At 46.7% G+C, this 20,293-nt stretch overlaps 4 protein-coding genes across 5 annotated transcripts; 1 reads left to right on the top strand and 3 right to left on the bottom strand.

The window, feature by feature from the left end:
* Nucleotides 1–173: 173 nt before the first annotated feature.
* On the bottom strand, nt 174–2,087 carry rpl31 (ribosomal protein L31). The gene is made up of 5 exons (XM_034610240.1): nt 2,049–2,087; nt 1,458–1,561; nt 971–1,096; nt 333–445; nt 174–243 (listed from the first exon to the last, which is right to left on the bottom strand). Exons 2-5 carry the CDS (start codon nt 1,559–1,561, stop codon nt 212–214), a joined length of 375 nt encoding a protein of 124 aa, XP_034466131.1. The 5' UTR covers nt 2,049–2,087; the 3' UTR covers nt 174–211.
* Nucleotides 2,088–3,927: 1,840 nt separating this feature from the next.
* On the bottom strand, nt 3,928–13,186 carry zc3h13 (zinc finger CCCH-type containing 13). Of its 2 annotated transcripts, XM_034611013.1 has the most exons (21): nt 13,035–13,186; nt 12,513–12,560; nt 12,218–12,385; nt 11,907–12,010; nt 11,639–11,753; nt 11,338–11,449; nt 11,041–11,207; nt 10,779–10,927; nt 10,438–10,638; nt 10,180–10,332; nt 9,740–10,077; nt 9,140–9,604; nt 8,791–9,036; nt 8,197–8,677; nt 7,990–8,102; nt 6,342–7,547; nt 5,524–6,213; nt 5,286–5,429; nt 4,968–5,168; nt 4,646–4,809; nt 3,928–4,546 (listed from the first exon to the last, which is right to left on the bottom strand). In XM_034611013.1, the coding sequence occupies exons 3-21, from the start codon at nt 12,374–12,376 to the stop codon at nt 4,331–4,333; spliced, it is 5,424 nt and encodes a 1,807-aa protein (XP_034466904.1). In that variant the 5' UTR covers nt 12,377–12,385; nt 12,513–12,560; nt 13,035–13,186; the 3' UTR covers nt 3,928–4,330. The 2 variants fall into 2 exon arrangements, with proteins under 2 accessions (XP_034466904.1, XP_034466913.1); XM_034611022.1 differs by lacking the exon at nt 12,513–12,560 and having other exon boundaries at nt 11,639–11,757; nt 11,920–12,010.
* A 618-nt stretch (nt 13,187–13,804) lies between these two features.
* On the bottom strand, nt 13,805–16,946 carry cpb2 (carboxypeptidase B2 (plasma)). The gene is made up of 11 exons (XM_034612254.1): nt 16,792–16,946; nt 16,438–16,513; nt 16,245–16,369; nt 16,048–16,156; nt 15,844–15,945; nt 15,557–15,661; nt 15,354–15,464; nt 15,178–15,268; nt 14,716–14,918; nt 14,309–14,393; nt 13,805–14,230 (listed from the first exon to the last, which is right to left on the bottom strand). Exons 1-11 carry the CDS (start codon nt 16,854–16,856, stop codon nt 14,016–14,018), a joined length of 1,287 nt encoding a protein of 428 aa, XP_034468145.1. The 5' UTR covers nt 16,857–16,946; the 3' UTR covers nt 13,805–14,015.
* A 210-nt stretch (nt 16,947–17,156) lies between these two features.
* Nucleotides 17,157–20,059, top strand: alg11 (ALG11 alpha-1,2-mannosyltransferase). Its single transcript, XM_034612230.1, has 5 exons — nt 17,157–17,298; nt 17,799–18,020; nt 18,128–18,499; nt 18,717–19,282; nt 19,382–20,059. The coding sequence occupies exons 1-5, from the start codon at nt 17,252–17,254 to the stop codon at nt 19,663–19,665; spliced, it is 1,491 nt and encodes a 496-aa protein (XP_034468121.1). The 5' UTR covers nt 17,157–17,251; the 3' UTR covers nt 19,666–20,059.
* The last annotated feature ends 234 nt before the right edge of the window (nt 20,060–20,293 follow it).

Below are 20,293 nucleotides of genomic sequence, written 5' to 3'. Positions count from 1 at the left end.
ACGTGCCAAAACTGGGTCAGTCGGTCGAGGATTACGTCACAAATAACCATGCTACTACTTATTACCAGGTTACTGTTGGAACATTTGTAATATAAAGATAAACCTAAGACACAACCCAAATCAGACATTCAGTCGACTGCAGAATCAGAAAGAAAGACACAAAACAAGAGCTCTTTTTGTTTTATTTATTCCACTCTCAGAGGGGACAAATTTAGTTTTCATCAACATTGACTGTCTGCAGACCTGTTGGGGAAAAGGGAGAGTGAGGGGTCAAGGAAATGTACTTTTTGCTTCATTATTTGAATGGAGAAGTCCATGAACAGTGCGTTTACCTTTGCATGTGGTGACAGGAACGTACGTGACCAGGGTGTACAGTTTGTTGGGAGAGTCCTCGTCCTCGTTACGCTTCCTGGACAGACGTACGCGTAGCCTGTACGGCACGTTCCTGCAAAACGACGCAATAGATACAAATGTGAGCTATTTGATATGTTGCTGCAAACTTCACAGGCCAGCAGTTGTGCCATGACTCCAAGTAAGTGTCAAAACATTCTCAAACTGAGCGACCTAACAAAATGTCCCAATAAACAAGATGCTGTAACCACAGCGGTAGGTCAAGGGGGGGGCCTTTCTTAAGATAAAGTGATCTAAGCAAAAATATTTAAAGCTTCTTATACGTCTGAGCTGATGGTCGGGCTGAGTGATAGCAGCATTTTCACATCACTGTTTTTCCATCAAAATATTGTGTGAAATATAGTTGCCAGTAAATAAAAAAATCAATACGACGACAAAATCTAAGCCAACAGATGCAAATTAGTTTGTTTCTCTACATTACACCTGTTGCATTCAAACAAGTGGCATTTACTCATTGCATTCAATGACACACCTAAACAACATGTTAGAAATTGAACTTAAAGCTGTTGTAAGCGGCCTGTTGATTCTTCAGATAAGAGCACGGACGGTATCATCTCACCTGACACCCTTGCTCCACACTGCCTTGTTGAGACGAGTGTCAATGCGCACATCGGGAGTTCCCATCTCCTTCACCGCGAACTTGCGGATCTCCTTGATGGCACGGGGGGCCCTCTTCTTGAAACCCCTGCAAGACATCACCAGCATTAAAGAGAGATGCTGACACTGGTCAAACAATAACACTTCAAGTCCTCAGTTCACTGGATCTTTATACTATTATTATAAGACACTGAAATGTTTGTTGTGTGTCAAATGTAAATGAGTGATTATTTGTTGTGACACCAAGCAAAACTAATGTATACCTGCACTTTTCAGTGTTCAGCACTGACACACATGTTTCTATCCCTGTTTGCAAACTCACCTTAAAACAAATCTAAATAGAAAGACCTGAGCATCATTTAAAACTGACATCAGATGCATTAACACTAACTTAAGTGCATTTAAGTCCACATGGCCACAGCCCCCAGTGCCCTGATCCCAGTACTCACACTCCATGGATGCGCTTGTGCACATTGATGGTGTACTCTCTGGTCACCACCTCGTTGATGGCTGAACGCCCCTTCTTCTTCTCTCCTTTCTTAGTTGGGGCCATCTGCAGAGCAACAAACTAGCATTAGTATACGAGAGCACGTTAGCATGTCTGGCGCTAGCACCGCTAGCCGACACCAGTATTTCTGACGAGAAACGAGTGCTAACGTCAACTTTGGCTAAGCTAACGCGGGGCTTACGTTATTTTACACGAAAGCGTAAACACGGGAGAACGAATGAAGAATTAAACTAATTCACACGGTCACCATTATTTAAACTATTTGACAATAAGACACGTCTGTGGGTCAGACAGCACAAACACGAATGAGCCACAATGGCAGCTGGGAGCCACCCGGGCTCCGTGGATCCGAGCGCGACCATCCGCCCTCTTTAATCACATTTATCGACTTTCAACCGCATCAAAACTCTCAGATATAACACGATAGAGCGATCATATGTGTAGTTATACGTGATGTTTGGTGAATTACAGCTTTAATGTGGCAGGATGGCGTCAGATTGGAGGGAAATAAAACCCCGGAGAAAATACTCACATCGACTCGGAGTTGAGACGGAAGCCGGAAGGACGGATCAACGGCCGAGGATTGTGGGTAAAGGAAACCAGTCCGTTTCTCGTCAACAACAGCGGCGCACGCACAAAGGTTCCTAGTGTTGATACTGTCCAACACTGGTTAATATGTCAGAACCAAACTAAACAGAAAATGAAATAAACTTGGGTATTATATACAGTTTTCAATCTTTTTTTCCCGTTTATTGAATCATATGACACAATTCACATGAAAACAATAATTCTTCCAAAAACTACAATAAAGGAACCAAGTAACAAGCAGTAAAAAAATAAGGTTCAAAATAAACAGTGTTTTACAATCTGTCATTTGTTATCATCTTTTATATTTAGAAAATAGTTGAACCAGTCAATGTCTTAAGAACATGTTCTATATTTAACCAAAATAACATTCTGTAGCCATTAAGACTATTTACACAACATATAGAAACATGTTATACAAATACAAGTTAAATTGATAGTATTTGCGCTGAAAGTCTTTAATTCAGTCTTTGACAATTATGTGATCGGCAGAATTAATACAAAAATAATAATTCATGTTTATACACACAAGGTTTTGAATCAGTTAGACAGAATATAATCTTTACCCCATTCACAATATAATAAATATATATTTTTGTGATGAGGTGTAACCAGATGAGACAGCTCCTCTCTTTCTGTTGGCTCTCCTGAAACACTTGTATCAAATAACAGTGTTTTTTTTTCATATAAATGATAAAACACAAGACATAAAAACTTTTAGAGTATTGAAGTATAGATCCTGGATGTAGAACTTCCTCTCTAGACTGTAGGAGTGAGGATTCTTTATCTATCACTCATTCATAAAGGTAACACAAGCTTTACGTGGCTGCAGTCATACACAGTAGTACTTACCTAAAAAAATGCTAAAGTCCGCAGCTGGTAATTATCGTCATAGCTCATCTTAAAGCAATTTAATCTGGATTTTAATCTAGCACCTGGTTTGAACTTGGCAAAATGTCATTCTACATTTATTGTACAGTAAAATTGAAATACAGTGTGAACCCAGATATCGTTACTCGCACATGTTGCCATGAGAAAGAAACACGCTGGGAAAGTGTCTGCAGACATCGTAGAGATCTCAGGCTTCATCAGAGCCCAGCGTCTCTGCGTCCGTAATGTCACTGAGGTTTCAGGTCACAGTCTGATGACCAGGAGGAGGGGGTCACGTTAAATCCAGGTTTCTCTACGTTAACGGCATTTTATCCATTGTGATTCTGTTCATGATTTGTCCTCTGAATTCTCACAGCATGTTTATTCCAACATACTTTTTTTTTTTAAACTGTGACTCTGGATGAAGAAGCACTATGACACACAAGTGAGATGTCAAGTTCAAATTAATTATCTTCAGCCATTTTTTCTTTTTTTACCTAAGCACTAGTGTCTTTTCCTATTGGGAGCACTGGGGCTCCTTTTTGGACGGCGTGGGCTGTTTGCGGCGAGTCCTCCCACATGGCAGTGTTGGCGATCTGGCATTCCGCAGTGTTCTGTCTTTTCAGGACGACATTGCTGAACTATTCAACACAAATACATGAAGCAAAAAAAAAAAAAAAGCAACAGTTTCCACAAACTCACAGTTGTAACATCTAACAGTGGAGGAATAGTTTGGCAGTGCTTGTTCATGAGAAAACATTCATTCAAGTCCCGGCAGGATGTCTCACTTTCAGTGTTGCTGATCAGTAACGTCTCTGGAGATTTGTGCTGCAGATATTTTGTGATATGATGGAAACAACCCCCCCAAAAAAAACAGTCATCACAACTTCAAGTGTCACATTATTTGAAGGCTGCACAGTCACTTCATACAAAGCAAAAGACCCGTTACAGAAATCAACATCTAACCATTTTAATGCACAGTTGTTGTAAACCAATGCACAATATATGAAAACAAGTCATCTGAACTTGGTTAGGCAGGTGAAATGGACAATTAAAAAGATGCTCTAAAATACTGTAATGCACACAAAAAAAATTCATGACATCATTTCACATGTTGTACGTTTCTCGTACGCGGTTCATGACACGTCTCCATAGGCTAGAATGTCCAATAGTTTATGGCACAGCACTTGCAGGTCGTCAAAAACATGTTAAGCATAACTGAAATCCACAAATTTGCCGTTTTTCTTTATTTTCTCTCGTATCTAAAAAGGCTGTGTATGTAATGCAATGGGGAAGAGAGATTCAGAGTTTAAGAGAGGTGAAGGCTTAGAAGTCTTTTACTTGCTAAGCTCATTTCTTTCAGGACACACACACCTCAGGCTGAGCTGTGCTGAGCTTACTACTACTACCACCACCACTACCGGCTGCAGAAACCTCGGCCGCCGGCGCCGACCCACTGTCGGGCCTTTCCGGGGCCGAAGCCTGGGCAGCCACGGTCCTTCTGAAGAGACGCATGCTCATCTGCAGCAGCTCGTTGTCTACTACGGGCGTAGTGGGGTACTGCTTGGTTAGGCCCTGAGGGAGAAAACAAGATCAAGAGATTTAAGGGGGTTTATTGGGAGAAAATGGCGACGATCAACACAGAAAAGGGGAGAACTGAATTCATTTATCTACCTTGTCATTTTTTAACAGCTGCCGACGGATGGCGAAGTCTCTGCGGGCACACAGGGCCTTGCAGCAGGGCCCAAGGTTGGTCAGCAAACCTGCCCGCTCCACCCGCCTGTTCAGGGCCGCCATGTTCAAGGCCCCAAGGTCATGCTCAAACAGCTTGTCGGCCTCTGGAAAGATGGAGGTGAACGCAAGTTTTAGACGAATGGATCACACAAAAGAAATCAACATTATCCCGATTATAAACTAATAAAAATGCTGAGTTTTGCTGATTTAAAACATGTAATTATGTTGTGAATTTATGGTTCAACAGTGTCCAAACTCTCACCTTTAGGGTCGTCCATCTCAGACTTGCACACCTCTTTGACCTGCTCCAGGAGCTTGGGCCCGGCGAGTCGCTTGGAGATGCCCGTCCTAAGAAGCACGGCCCCTGGGGTGAATCGGAGCAGCGCTGCCCCTGCTGCCCGGGGTTCCTGCTTCTGTTTGGGCATCAGGCTGGACCAGTCCACATCGATCACATCCAGAGGACCTGTCGGGTCGTAGAAATGGGGATTTCATTTTCCAAGGTAGATCTTTTTGGTTTTATTGTCTGTTATTATTTACATAATAGTCCAATATTTTCCATAGTGAAGGTATTTCCTGTTACCTGTCATTTTTTCATCGTCCTGCTGATCCTCTTTTTTCTGACTATCAGCCAGAATTTCATCCAGCTCGTCATCACTGATTGGCTCATACTCCTCGCCAACAGATGGCACTGACTGGCCATCCTCTTCTTTACCGTCGTGGTCTCCTGAGAACACAGCACACACAGATTCCTTTAAACCCATGCTGGAAATTGGAAAAAAAGGTGACACTGAAACGCAGACATGCTTTTATCATCTTACCGTCAATGCTGTCTGCCTTCTCCAGCTCCCGTTCCCGTGGCTCTCCCATGAGATGGTGACTGTTGCTGGCTTTCTCGGGCTCAGGTGGGCCAAAGGCTTCTCTTGGCAACAGAGGCTCATATTCGCTCCTGTCCGGCCGCATCATGTCCCCTCGCAGGTCTCCTCTCATGTCTCCTCTCATTTCTCCCCTCAGGTCCCCTCGGCCTACAGGCCTGAGGTCCCCGTGGGGCGGCAGGTCCATCATCATCATCCTCTCTCGATCGCCGCCCCTTTCGCCTCTACTGTCTCTCTCCCGCTCCCTTTCCCGCTCCCTTTCCCGCTCATGCTGCTGTATGAGTCCTTCAGGGAGCAAGCGTTCCCTGTCCCTGATGTCACGCTCCCTCAGGAGAGGAGGTTCACGGCTGGGACGTATGAGCAGGGGCTCTCGTCCCCTGCTGGGCCAGTCCCTTGGTTCTGGCTCCCAGTCTCGTGGTTGTTGGAGGGGCTGTTGGAGAAGCAGGGGCTGCTGCTGCTGCGGCTGTTGGGGAGGAGGAGGCCGGAGGTCCTTTCGGTCTCGTTCCCGCTCGAACGGCTCCCGTTCTCTCTCCCGCTCTCTACTGTCGTAGGAGCCGGCGCGGGACCTGGATCTGGTCTGTCTCTCGGAGTCAGGAGAGCTGCGTCTAGAGCTGTGGCTGTGAGAATCCTGCCGGTCTGTGAGACAACAGAGAACGTTAGGGTTTTAAATGAGTAACATACTGTTTCGTTGTCTGTACTGTTCCTTGATGCATTTGGCAAGAAGGAACTATGATTCCATGATGTGTTTGTTAGTGTGAGTTTACCTGATGAGGTGCTGCGGCTGGGCTCTCCTCTCCTCAACTGGTCAATTCGAGATTTCCTCTCAGCCACCACAGGAGGCTCATTTACAACCGGCCTCTCTCTCTCCCTCTCTCGTTCCCGGTCGCGGGAGTTGGTGCCCGGCTGCCTTCCCCGGCGGGATCGTGGACCCTGGGGGTCCTCGCGGTGTGCGGACTCGTTAGAAGGTGATCTCAGGCGTCGAGATGATGTGCGGCTCTGGTTGCTTCCCATGCTGCTGCTGCGCGTCTGCTCTGGAGGAGGTTTGCGGAGCAGAGGCTGGGACATGAGAGGCTGTGGAGTCAAAGTCTGCAGAAGCATTGGCGGATCCTGGGGGAGTAGCGGGGCAATGGGTGGGGGGTTACACCTCTCCCTGTCCCTGCCCAGCCGAGGACCAGCACTTCTCCTAAGAGGCTCAGCAGGAGCCAGGGGAGCTGTGACCTCCTCATCTGACCAGTCACTGAAGTTGTCCATTTTTGGTAGTGGAGACGGCTCTGCGCTGACTACAGTAGCACGGTTATCAGGCCTCATTGAGGGTGGTGGGGTCCGGGGACCCCTCTTCTTCTTATTATGTGGCTGATGGGCTGCAGTATCCTCCTCAGATACATCGGACTCTGCTCCTCGCGAGCGTTTCCTCTTTCTGTCAAGCGCCTTCTTCTTGGGAACTTTCCTGGGTGAGTGCAAGGCTGGAGGAGGATCTGCAGGAGCACCAGTTGGGGGTTCAATGTTAAAACGGTCCCCTACTGGAGCTAAAATGTTGCCAGTGTTTATCTCTTCATCTTTGCGACCCTTCTTCAGCCCCTTCCTCAGTGACTTGGTCTTCTTCTTGCCTTCCTCGTGGGACTGGCTTCCAGTTGTGTTTTCGCTGCTGGTGGCGAGGACTGGAGGAGGAGGAGGAGGTGGAGGAGGAGGAGGAGGAGGCGTGGATTCTCGCTGGTCTCTGCCTCTGACACGGGAGTCCGGCAGAGTTTTCGAAAGGTCATCTCCACGCCTATCGCCTCCTCTGTTGCGGTCCACACGAGGCTCAACGTCTTCATGTCGACTGCGTGCCTCCCGTTTGTCCACGGCTCCTCTGCGCTCCTCATCCTTCCAGTGACTGGGCTTGTCATCAGAAGGAGCCGGCTTCGGTGGAGAACGCAGCAGGGGCTCCTGGGGTCGCACCACCTGGCTCAGCAGACGGTGCTTATCGCCACCTGGACACAGAACAGTCACATGACTACACTTAGTCCTTCAAAGGTTCATTTAAGACAGATGAAGACTAATTCTTAAGATTCAACAATGGTTCTGTTTTTCATTGTATCCATGGGACAGCACAATTTAATTTTTTTGTGTACTTTGTTTTAAAATTGATCAATTTAATTGGTAATAAAAGAGACAGCTAATACTGGGATGTGTGAAAAAGCCCCACAGAAGTAGACAAGACAAAGTACAAGCTGTACCAAGGAAAACTAAACTTTAAATAGTTCAAAGTGAATTCCAGTGTGTGCATTATACGAGAAGCGCATTCCCCATCAAACAGGAGTGTGTCCCTTCAAAAAAGATTTTGCCTACTGTCAGATGGAGGCGGACACACTGGGCTGGGGAGGAGGGGCTGTGGGTGGAGCTTGGCCTGCCCTCGGACAATCGGGCGCTCACTTTTGTCTTCTCCACTGTTGTAGCCGTCGCTGTCCGCCGGACTGAGGTCCCTGGCTGCTCGCTTTGGGCTGGCACGGGGGCTCGGGCTGCTCTCAGGCCTGGGCCTCTTACGACTAAAGGAGGAAATAAAAGATTTGATCAGTACACCTGTGAAGTTTGAATACTGTGGTAAAGTACACAAGAGAAATAGATTAAGTGGAAACGTGCCTCGTCTTGCGATCGTCCCGGGTGTCTCGAACAGGCCGCTCCTCCCTGGTGTCATCTCTCCTCTCCCGCCTCTCCTCCCTTCCCCTCTCTCTCTCCCTCTCCTCCCATTCCCGCTGCCTCTCTCGCTCTCGCTCCCGCTGCTCCCTCTCCCGTTCTCGCTCCTTCCGCTCCCTCTCTCTCTCCCTCTCCTCACGCTCCCGTTCCCGCTCCCTCTCTCGTTCCCGCTCGCGCTCCCTCTCCCTGGCCCGCTCCCTCTCTGCAGCCTCCCTCTCCTTCTCTCGCTCCTTTTCCCTCTCCCTCTCCCTCTCTCTGTCCTTCTCTTTCTCCCTCTCCCGTTCCCTTTCCCGCTCTCTCTCTCGCTCGCGGGTCCGGTCGTCTCGTCTCTCCTCCACTCTATCTGTCCTGCGTTCGTCTCTCCTGTCCTCCCTCTCAGGCTCCTCTGATCTCCCCTGGTGTCTGTTTGGAGAAGCTGCTCTTTGATCTGGGAAAACAGAAAGTTTAAATTTTTTGTCAATTAAAAAAAATACAATACTACAATACTAATATAATATTGTAAAATACAATACACAGGCTTCAAATAAAGCAAACCCCCACCTCTCTCTCGGTTGTCTCTGCGATCCCGCTCTCCGTGCCCTCCTCTCCTGTCATAGGAGGAGTCCCGGGCCTGCTCTCTTCTGTCACCATCATAGCGATCTCGGTCTGAGCCCCTCTCCGAGCTTCTTTCGGTAGCGCTGCGATCTGTGCTCCTCTCCACACTCCTCTCTCGCGCCACACTGCTTCGGGACTCCCAGTTCTCGTGGGTACTTTCCAGTTGGGAACCTCTGGAGTTTCTGTTTGAGCCTGACGGATGATAAAATACAGTAAGAAAAAAAAAGGAACACAGTGTAGGAGTTTGTCAGTGGCTGCAAATTATATAAAAGCTAAATGCAATGTTAGTTATTACCTTTATCAGATGTTTCATTTGTACGCCCTCTCCCTCTTCCGTTCCTCTCAGCTCTGTCTGTCCTGTTCTCAGTCCTCCCTTCAGCTCTCCCTCCATCTTCACGTCCATGTCCTCTCCCATAACTCCTGTCGTCCTGAGCGGGTTCCTCCTTCCTGTAAGTATCAGTCCTCTCCCTCTCTCGCTCCTTCTCTCGATCTCTGTCCTTCTCCCGGTCCCTCTCTCGTTCCCGCTCGCGATCCCGCCGCTCCAGGGACTCTCGACTGGACCGGGTGTCTGTCCTGCTCTCTCTGGAGTCCTTTACGTCCCTGCTGTCTCGATGGTCGCGGACGGTTTCCCGTCCTCTATCGCGAGTGTCCCGTCGCTCACGAGCCTCCCTGGTCTCCCTGTCGTCACGTGATGAGACCTGTTCCGAGTCATAGTCCCGGTCGTCACGGACACTGTCTTTCTCTCGCTTGCTGCGGCTGTCTGTTTGGAAAAGACACACATTACTTACCCAGTGATTGGATTTGCCTTTACAGCCTCATGGCACAAGGTGGAAAAGAAGTATATAACAGAGAGATACAAGACCAAAACAGTAAAACAACACAATTATACCGATACCATCTCTGTGCTCATGTCTGCGCTCCTGGGCGGGCGGACTCCTCTCTCGGTCACCACGACTCCTCTCGCGGCCCCTGGAGTGCTGCCGGCCAGGGCTTGATCTGTCAGAGCGGCGTCGGGGCGACGAGGCGTCGTGGGAGGCCGGAGGTGACCTGGAGCGCCTGGAGCTCTGTGGTGAGGAGCCTGCTGCAGCACTGCTCCGGTGGTAGGTGGGAGAGGAGGAGCGACGCCGGCGAGGAGACGGTGAGTGACGCTGGGCAGAGGAGCCAGAGTGGGACGAAGGGGAGTGGTGGCGGGGAGGAGTAGGGGTCCGCTGGTGGCGTGGAAGAGAGGGAGACCTGCAGCGAGAACATAAATGAGTGTTTCCCTGCCCATAATTTACTGATTTAAGTGAATAATGGAAGACATTTAAGACTATATTTTATTTCACATGTGCTTACCTGCGAGGAGGGGAGACCAGCACTGAGGTTTTATGGGACGAAGCTTTAGGAGAGGTGGATTTCTTCCGCACTGTGGGCGAAGGACATCTGGAGGGAGAAGGCTCTTCTGATGTCACCGACCGCTTGGCTTTGTGGGAACTGTCTGATCGGTCTCTGTAAAAAGTTCAGATTCAAAAGAATGAGGATTACAAGTTGAGCTGGATAACTGAAGAGAATTGTTTGCAGTAGCAGTTAACCCACGATAGGTCCACAATATACCTGCGTTTCTCCTTCTTCTCTTTGTGTTTCTCTGTATCTCGTCCCCGATCTTTCCCTTCCTTCGGCTTTTCCTCAGACTTCTCCTTGTTTTTGTGCTTGCATTTGTGTTTCTTCCCAACCACGGGGAGGTCCAGAGGGACTGGTGGAGGAGGACTGGGGGTACGAGGTCCTTTCTTTTTACTATGGCTCCCTTTTGTAGACCTGGTTGGAAAAAGATTGAAACGGCTCAAATTGTTGACATCTAAATGGACAACATTTTCATAAAATATTGCCAAAATCTTCGGAATAATTTTCAGGATATCTCGCTTACTAGACCAAAAGAATTGAACAAAAAGACACACCTGGTAGATTCTGAAACAGGTGAGGATATGGACGCCTTCTTCTCTTTCTTCCCAGAGCCTGGCCCTTTGGTTCCACTTTTGTGTTTCGGGGAGCCACCGGACTTCCTTGGTGACGGTGAATCTTTGGAGCTCAACTGCTCTGGGGAGGCCTGAGGGGAGGGACAACAATCTGATCAAGAGTCCCACGTATAGACCATACCTCAATGCACTGAATCCCCCTGGAGGAAATTTTGAAAAAAGGGAGAAACTCATGACTGCACACCTTCGGCAAGGCGGTGGTTCTCGTTTTGGCGGGGGTCTCTTCTTTCTTGATGACAATCTCCTCCCTCTTTTCCAGGTTCTCCTGCTCCAGTTTCATCAACTCGCGTTGAATCTTCTGGCGCTTCATTTCTAGGGATAACTCGTAGTCGTAGTCACCGATATCTGAGTCTGTAAATCAAGTCAGAGACCACATTAATAATATTAAGGTTACATTAAACCACAAAATCAACTGAAGAGCATTTACGACGCTGACAATTCATCAGGTCACTTGTCCATTAAACAAATCAAGGTAGTGAACCTTCTCGATTGGTTTCCCACTCTGTGGGCTCTTCTTCACTGGCTGGAGTGCGTTCCTTTGTGATCTTTATGTCCTCCTTCTCCCTGTGTCGGCCTCTGGAGGAGTCTCTCTGCTGCACATAGGGACATACACACTGATGTTGGAATGACCCCGACATCAAATCCTCTGCTTCCTCTTGTTTACATAGACTAAATGCTCAATACACAATTCAAGTCCACCAAAGCCATTTCTTCATTTAAAATAGAGTCTATACCTACACATTCACCGACAGATGACTACTTTCAAATGTCAGAGAACTCACTCTTGCTGTCGGGGATGCGGGCTCGTCTACGTCACGCTTCAGGTTTTCTGGGTCAGCATCCTGTCTTTTATTCTTCATCCTCTCCCGCAGATCACCTGTGGGCCTCTCGGTTGACCTGAGACATTGTCGCAAAAACAAAGAAAAGAAAACACAGACATGTTGTGAAGCAACTGTACAGATCATACATCCAAGTAGATATGGACAAAAATCCAACAACAATCCACATGGCAAAGGCAAAAAAGGGAGCGGTGTGTGCGAGCAGTCTTACCTGCTGAAGCTAAATCCTTTGGCCCGTGGCTGAGTTCCATGTGTGTAGCGACAAGTGTTGCCGTAACTGCAATTACCAGTCTTCAACCAATTTCTGCAGTGACTCTGAAAGGGACAAACACAGAGATTAATGAGACAAAGCAACATCCACTGACTTAACCGAGACTGGGACGATTCACGGTAACGGCCTACGCTGATCTGTGATTTCACACATTGCAAAGAGGGGTGAACAATAAATCACAACACAAGCATTATAAAAACTCTGGAAACCCCAGGTGGCATTCATGTGTGTGCAGTGTACGTCATACATACATCAGCAGCATTACTCCCAGTGCTGGGACCGAGTCTTTCGAACACACTGGGCCGGCGGGAGGGGGCGGCGGGGTTGCTGGTGCTGCTGGTCGTGGTGCTGCTGCTGTCAGATATGGTCTTTGAATTCTCCACTGTTACTTTCCGCCTGATCTTGGACATTCTGCAGGACTGAATGAAAAACACAGCTTCGTGACATGTCTGCGTGGCGTCATCTGCAACAGCACAAGTCCACTCTCGGTAGGAATGTTATAAATACAAGTTAATGGACTAAAGGCATTAAAAAAACACAACGTACAACTGTACAACGCTGGCGGGTGCACGTCCATTCCTCACTTCATTCATTCTGAGTGCAAAGACACACATGTTAGCACATGGAGCTACGACTGAGACGCAAACATTGGAGTTAGTACTCTGACGTTCTTGCTGCAACAGCTTTCAAATCGGTTTCCGCACACGAACGCGTGTAAAACACAAAAGTAGACGTTCTGTTGTTGTCCTGTGCTGCTGCTAACTTCTCTCAGGCTAGTCTTAATGCTAGCTAGCTTAACGTTAGCTAACGTTTCCAGGCTAAGCGCACGAGTTTAACGTAATTGTTTGTGTCTCGCGTCCACACGGGGTTTATTTAAAACCCAGCCAGTTAGAGGCTAACGGTGTTTAACTCGGCGTGACTCATACTGGCGAGCACAAGCGAGTGGATGCTAATGCTAACGTTAGCCAGCCAGGGGGCTAATGGTGCTCTATCGCAGCGCGGGGGCCTCGAAGCCGCCTGCAAGCCGCGTCTCTGCCGGGCAGCGTGGAGGGCAAACAGCCGCCTCACCCAGGATATTGATTCGGTGTCGCATCTACTTTGGTCCGGCGAGGGGATTCAGCTCGTGGAGAAATAACGAGGCTTTATTCTTTCGAACCAGAGGCAGAAGCTGCCCGGAGCTCGTTCATGGTGGCGGAGGGAGCGCAGCTTACGACCGCTTCTTCTTCTCTGGTTTGTTAGGGGGAGGCTTGCACTCCAGGGTGCTGCGTTACCGCCATCTATTGGTAATCTAAACGCACTACCCATCGGCGTTACCATAGACTTTATACGAAGAATTCATATTTATACACCAGGCGATTCATTTTTATTTATTTATAATGTTTTCATCGCAACGTATAATACTGTATTTAAAATATTCAATGAGTTTATTTATTTTATAATTGTTATAAACTAGAATATACTGGATGCAATGATTTTATATTTCATATTCTTATATACAGTCTATTTATTTATTTTATTTAGATAGTTTATTCCTTTTTAAACTGTTACAAGAAATACAATGTAGAGATTTTTTTCATTTTAGAGTCTATTTACTTTTATTTATTTCGTTTATTGCTTTTCAAATTGTCATCAAATAATTTAGACTGTATGGACAGACTGTATATAAAGTTATTTAGTAAATTTTATATTTTTATAAACAGCTTATTTATTTCTGTTTAGTTTATTTATTAACATAACATTCACACAACAAGGTTTATTATTTAATTCATACCTTCTACATATGCAAGACACAGCAATACCATGTGCACTGTTAGTTATAATAAACAGAAGACAGCTAATCCATAACTTCAATCAATTTATTGAACCGTTTACATGTATATGTGTTTATGGTATATGCAAACATTCAAAAGAATCTAAAAAAAATTGATTCCCATAATATATATCGTAGGAATGCTACAAAAAAAATCATGATCATTTAGCGATAGTACAGAAATTGTAGGGTTTCATTCACAAACATGACTCAACGTTGAACTTCCACCCTTCAATGGCTCAGGCAGTTCGAGGAGAACTTGTGGGATATTGTGTTTTCTCAATAACCTTCAGGGCGATGGTCTTCACAGCGATCATAGCTTCATTACAGGCCCTGGAAATCTGAGAGGGTGGCAGGAGGAAGCCGTAACTCCCGCGGTCCTGCAGCTCAAACGTGAAGGAGTATTTGATGCCGAGGTTGTACGCCCAGTCATCAGAACCCCCAGGAGCCAGGTCTGGAGATCAGACACCGCCACTTGAGTACATGAGAGTCACTGCATCACACAAGCTTGGAAAGAAAGCTCCATACTTACATATTGTCTTTGCTCCAGCACCATATTTATAGATGTTCCTGTAATATCTTTGGATTTTCTGGGCAGCTTCTTGGGCCATCTCAAGCTGTAAAACACACACACACACACACACACACACACACACACACACACACACACACACACACACACACACACACACACACACACACACACACACACACACACACACACACACACACACACACACACACACACACACACACGCGCATTATAAAGTCAGATTTAGATGGGAAAGCATTTACATAAAATAGGATCCCACATTTGAGCATCTGTTTGGTAAACTCCATTCAGAATGAACCAGGAAACATGTAAGCGTCTGTGATTGTAAAACTCTTTTTACTGATGGATCAATTGATTGTTTTATAAATTGGCCCGAACCCACTCACCAGGTCACTGTGGTTCTCCGCTTCCTCCAAGGTGCAGGAGTACGGGAAGAGCAGCATCTGAGAGTAGGAGTGGATGGAGAGGTAGAACTGGACCGAATTCTTGTGGCTGCGCAGGAAGTTGGCCACGGCCTCGGACTCGGGCTCCGACTCGGGGAAGGCGCCGCAGTAGATCTCGGAGCAGGGCTCAGGAGACGCCCCCTCAGCTGGGAAGAACAGCAACACTTGTACTATACACACTAGTCCTGAGTATCAGTATTCAATGTGTGTCAGGATATTTCTACATTTAAATGAATCTCTGTGGAATTCATATATGATTTTTAAGTAAGGAATTATGGCAAATAAAGAAGACATTTTCAAAATAGTGGCACATAATGAAATAAAACAAGATAAGAGAACGTAAGGATTTGGTTTTAAGACTTCGCTGCCAAAAGATTGTTGCAGGAATCTTGGGAAATTACTGACTGCACCAGTTGGCATCAAAGTTCCTGTTGAGGTCGACTCCGAAGCAGTTGGTGTTTCTGCTGACGGAGCGGTTCTTCCTCCACATCCTGTTCTGAAAATAAATAAATAAACAAATCACTGCAGACTGCAGTTAAAGTAGCTTTACCAAACATGACTTGTGTTGCATGTGATCTCACTGTCGTCCACGTGTACTTGTATCCATCAGGGTTCATGACGGGCAGCACGTAGACGTCCATGTTGTCCAGTATGCTGGTAATGTCCTGGTTTATATTGTAATATGACAAAGACTGTGGGGGGGAAGGACGATGATTTTAAGTGAAGCGGATCTGATCTGACTCTTCATGACATTTCCAAACTGCTGCAGGTTTAATATACTCACATAGTGCACGAACCACAAGCAGAAAGCAGGAGCGATCCACTCTCTGGCGTGGATTCCACAGTCGATCCACATTGCTTTCTTGTTTGGTCTGTTATTTAGAGTCAACTGCGAAGGAAAGAAAGGTCAAACATTTGATTTTTCATTTATTTCAGTTAATTTCTCTCTCTTAGCCTGGAAAACAGGGAGTTTCTAAACACTTTGCACCTGAAAATACTAAGAATGCTCCTTAAGTTCAGCTTGAGCATCCTTATAGTCATTAGAGTTTATTCCTTGTTGGTTGATTTTACCTTTAGAGCATACAGTGGTCGCTTTTCACTTGAGGAGCCAATGAGAATAGCTTTGACCGTGCTGGGGTTGTCCTGTGTGATCCTGTCTATCCAATAATAGATCTACAAGGGAGACAGTGTGTTTGCAAACTGAAATATGTCCATTAACTGCAATAGTCCTGCAGTTAACAGCCGTCAATTTGTCAATAAAGAGAAAAAGCGTACGTCCTCCAGAGTGTGATATCTCTCGTAGAAAGTTGAGCTGCTTCGTGGGTCTGAGGAGTCGTTCTTCGTCTGCATCTCGATCAACTCGTTGGTGTTTGCCAGTAAAACCCTAGGAAAAAAACAACCTGTTGACAGACTGCACAGCTGGGATGATAGATTGTGTGTAATCCTTGGTGAGTGGGTGTTTCTGGACATACTCGTGGTTGATGGCGTGTTTGTGTAGCAGGCCCCTGACGGCCCCTGAGGTGTTTGCAGGGACAAACAGGTGGACTGTCGTCTCTTCCTTGATGTACTGATGTGAAACCGGCTGCCATAAAGTTGTCTGTAAAGAGAGAGTACAGCATAAAGATTTGCAGGACGGAATCGAATAAGACGATTGCAATTTCTAACCTCATATTGGGTGGACACGTTCCTCACGATGTCCACTTGCTCCTGTGTTGTTGGGGTGATTGACAGAACTTGATCTCTGAGTAACAAGAAGACGAGACATCAGATTAATAAATTGCCCCCCTGTGAATGACGGAGACCCTCGTGGACCAATCATAAACAAAATGTGTTTTCACCTGTAATATTATCAGAAGGCAAATGTGAGGTGTGTGCGTTGACCCGTCGAGTTTACATGCGTGTACCACAACATACGTTTATTTGCATAACCCATTTTCTTTGTGGAAAACAGCTCTTACGTAATAAACTAAACTGTCAATTCCCGTAACTAAAACAAAAACAATCACCACACCAACTCACCCTGTTTCTGTGCAGTAGCCTTTATCCACAGTCAGTACTATAAACAAAAGCACAAGAGTCTTCATGGTGTCAGGATCCAGACGAGAAATGACAGCTTTGCTCAAAGCATGGGGGGTAGGGAGACATTATTGATCGCCAGTGTTTATTTAGAAGTTAAACTTTACTTTTTTTGAAAGGGCATAGATCAGCCAGCATGGCCGGGTGGGAGCAGGTCAGTGTGCATCTGGTGCTACAACTCCTACAACTCCAGTTAAACCAGTTGTAAAACTCATAAAATGTCGAAATAAATGAAGACTAAACTTTTAAACTGTGTTTAGCTCTGAAAGCTGGAAAACTGGAGTGTAGTTGGAACTCCTCGCCTTTAGGTGGCGTTACATAAATGCGAGTGACAGTGTGGAAACGCCGAGGACAGGAAGTGACGGGTTCAAAGGTGATGTGTTGTTGAGTTAGTGTTGTCAAGATGTCGGGCCACGATCAGCTCGTCCACTGCCTCTGCGAGTTAACCGGGTAAGATACTTTAACTGTTTGATAAAAGTGTTTAAACGGATTAATCAAATGTTAAATGTAAAAGTTAAAAGTTAGCAGTTAGCTTGTTGTGTGTCGTAGTGCGCGCTGGCTGCTGCTCCGGATGTAGCATAACACTACTTCAGGTTATTTAGCTAACTTGGTTATAACTTCTAAATTAAGTTAGAAATAAACGGGCTTTCTTCTTTGTTATATTAAAACTGCGAAATCCAAACTCAAAGCTGACCCTCGTTAGTGTTCATGTAACTTCCCTCATTTTGTATTGACTCGTGTCTGTAAAAATATCCTTATAGTTATATAACATTATTTATCCTCTTTTAAATAAATCAAAGCATCAAAGGTATTTTTAAGTAGAAGATTTCAGTCTGATTCTGGAACAGCCTCCTGCAGAAGCCATTTTATTATTATAATAATAATGATAATAGTACATTTGCTAATTTGCCGTTACCCTCCACTCATTGCCTTGTGTCCCTGTGTTCCAGCTTGCTGTGGAAGTTGCTGCTGCCCCTGGTGTTCCTGTGTGTGCTGCTGATCGCGGTCCTGGTGCTGCTGGTGCTGGCCGTGCGTCTGTGGCTGCAGAGCATCAGGAATGCTCGGCGGGCGAGAGACAACCGTCCGACCGTGGCCTTCTTCCACCCATACTGTAACGCCGGCGGTGGGGGGGAGAGGGTGCTCTGGTGCGCCATCAGATCCCTACAGAGCAGGTAAGGGGAATTTGGATGCATCCTTTTTCCTCAGCAATTACTTAATGGCAATAAAATACCTTTTCTTTATGTGAACTCTTTCTTTATCTTAACCCTCATCTCCACAGGTATGCAGACATCAACTTTGTGGTGTACACAGGGGACCAGGGTGTGACCGGCCAGCAGATTCTGGACGGGGCACAGCGTCGCTTCAACATCGTGCTCCCGCGGCCGGTTCACTTCGTTTTCCTGAGGCACCGGCTGCTCGTGGAGCCCGGCCTGTTTCCTCACTTCACCCTGCTGGGACAGAGCGTGGGCTCCATTTTCCTGGGATGGGAGGCGCTGACGGAGTTCGTCCCGGACCTTTATATCGACTCCATGGGCTACGCCTTCACGCTGCCGTTGTTTCGTTACTTGGGAGGCTGCAGCGTGGGGAGCTACGTTCACTACCCGACCGTCAGCACTGACATGCTGTCTGTAGTGAGAGAGAGGAACCCCAGGTATTTTATATATTATAGTTTCATTATAAGGATTTCTTGAAATACTATCTATTTCCTATTTACAGGTTTTCTTATATTAATCAAAAAGGTATCAAGAATTACCTTTATTGCCCTCTGCTGGTGGTCAGAAGTAAATGCAGCAACTGTAAAGGCGTTTCCTTCTCCATTTGAACGATAGACAAAACACTTCTATTCTATTAATCTATTAATGTCCTAGGTTCAACAACCCAGACTACGTCACCAACAATCTGTTCCTGAGTGCCTTCAAGGTGGTCTACTACTGCCTCTTCGCCCTGCTCTACGGCATGGCCGGCTCCTGCAGCGACCTCATCATGGTCAACTCCTCCTGGACCCTCGACCACATCCTTTCACTGTGGCGTGCGCCCAACCGCACCCACGTGGTCTACCCGCCCTGCGACGTCAGTGCCTTCCTGGACATCCCACTGGAGGAGGACGGAGACAAGAAGCAGCACTCGATCGTTTCCGTCGGGCAGTTCCGGCCCGAGAAGGACCACCGGCTGCAGATCAGAGCCTTCAAGAAGGTGCTGGACGGGAGGGGAGTGGGCGCGGGGGGCAGGGAGGCGCTGAAGCTGGTTCTGGTCGGCGGGTGCAGGAACCAGGAGGATGAGGACAGGGTGCTCATGCTGAGGGGGCTGTGCCAGGAGCTGGGTGTAGGTGACAAGGTGGAGTTCAAACTGAATGTGACCTTCGAGGAGCTGAAGAGCGAAATGGGGGAAGCCACCATTGGACTTCACACCATGTGGAACGAACACTTTGGAATAGGTACTTTATCTAACTGATTCCATTTTTACACTTTCTTATTAAAATTTTCATGTTAGATTATTAAAAAAGTGCATCTACATTTTGTTCCTCCCCCTCTAGGCGTTGTGGAGTGTATGGCAGCAGGGAAGGTCATTCTCGCTCACAAGACCGGCGGCCCCAAGCTCGACATTGTAATACCTTTCGAGGGCGGCCAGACGGGCTTCCTGGCCGAAGACGAGGACAGCTACGCCGAGGCGATAGAGAGGATCCTGGCCATGACCCCCGCCAGCCGGCTGGAGCTCAGACGCAACGCCCGCCAGTCGGTGGCTCGCTTCTCAGATCAGGAGTTTGACGCCTGCTTCCTCGCTGCTATGGAGCCTCTGATGGGAACGCTGGAGCGATGAGGAGAGAGGACTCGCTCTTTGTTGTGTGATCACGGGATATTTGACACCTTGGCTGCACTTGGGGCGGCGTTTACACCGAAGGACTTTTGTTTGAGATGAATACAAATCATCCCGCTACGATTTGCAGTTCTGTCCGAGTTGTTTGTAAATAGCTTCTGTGAAATGACAGTTGTACTTCTTATTTTACAGGATTCAATCCTTTGTTAGTAGTTCCGCTTTTGTTAAAAAAGTGATTTCAAAGAGTATAATATTTAATATGGTGAATAAATGGGGAACAAATGCATTGTGTAGACATTCAAATTGTGTTGTTAGAATCTCTACATGCCCAAAATGTGAAGTATTTTTGATATCGATGATTGAAATAAAGATGGGAGGAAACGGTCATTGCAATCGATCGCTGTGCTGGTGAATTAACTCTAATCTGGATTAGGGGATAGAAAGTTGACGGCCAAGAACATTCAGAGTGAGTTCTTACTGATTCTAAGGATGTGTTTAACAGAACCGGAGCAACCTGCCTCCTTACACGGGACTATGACGTCATCAGTCTGTTCTGTGAACAAACCAAAGCCTCGGCAGAAAATAGTTTATCAAACATGATCTGAGTCCTTGAACATGGGCCGTCACTGTG

The sequence above is a fragment of the Hippoglossus hippoglossus genome, chromosome 2 (assembly GCF_009819705.1).
Source record: "Hippoglossus hippoglossus isolate fHipHip1 chromosome 2, fHipHip1.pri, whole genome shotgun sequence".
Taxonomy (NCBI): domain Eukaryota; kingdom Metazoa; phylum Chordata; class Actinopteri; order Pleuronectiformes; family Pleuronectidae; genus Hippoglossus; species Hippoglossus hippoglossus.
This window is presented reverse-complemented; position numbering and strand designations above follow the sequence as displayed.

Bases quoted from the DNA above. Each gene is read 5' to 3' on its own strand.
- rpl31 (XM_034610240.1), bottom strand. From the start codon at position 1,561: ATGGCCCCAACTAAGAAAGGAGAGAAGAAGAAGGGGCGTTCAGCCATC. The intron at 1,097-1,457 runs GTGAGTACTGGG...GATGTCTTGCAG, and splicing joins CACAAGCGCATCCATGGAGT to GGGTTTCAAGAAGAGGGCCC. The intron at 446-970 runs GTGAGATGATAC...GTCGTTTTGCAG, and splicing joins GTGTGGAGCAAGGGTGTCAG to GAACGTGCCGTACAGGCTAC.
- zc3h13 (XM_034611013.1), bottom strand. From the start codon at position 12,376: ATGTCCAAGATCAGGCGGAAAGTAACAGTGGAGAATTCAAAGACCATA. The intron at 7,548-7,989 runs GTGAGCGCCCGA...TTCTGTGTCCAG, and splicing joins CAACAGTGGAGAAGACAAAA to GTGGCGATAAGCACCGTCTG. The intron at 5,169-5,285 runs GTAACAGGAAAT...ACGACCCGACAG, and splicing joins GGACGATGAAAAAATGACAG to GTCCTCTGGATGTGATCGAT.
- cpb2 (XM_034612254.1), bottom strand. From the start codon at position 16,856: ATGAAGACTCTTGTGCTTTTGTTTATAGTACTGACTGTGGATAAAGGC. The intron at 15,269-15,353 runs GTGAGATCACAT...ATTTATTTTCAG, and splicing joins ACAAGTACACGTGGACGACA to AACAGGATGTGGAGGAAGAA. The intron at 14,231-14,308 runs GTAAGTATGGAG...TCTGATCTCCAG, and splicing joins TGCTGGAGCAAAGACAATAT to ACCTGGCTCCTGGGGGTTCT.
- alg11 (XM_034612230.1), top strand. From the start codon at position 17,252: ATGTCGGGCCACGATCAGCTCGTCCACTGCCTCTGCGAGTTAACCGG. The intron at 18,021-18,127 runs GTAAGGGGAATT...TCATCTCCACAG, and splicing joins ATCAGATCCCTACAGAGCAG to GTATGCAGACATCAACTTTG. The intron at 19,283-19,381 runs GTACTTTATCTA...CTCCCCCTCTAG, and splicing joins GAACGAACACTTTGGAATAG to GCGTTGTGGAGTGTATGGCA.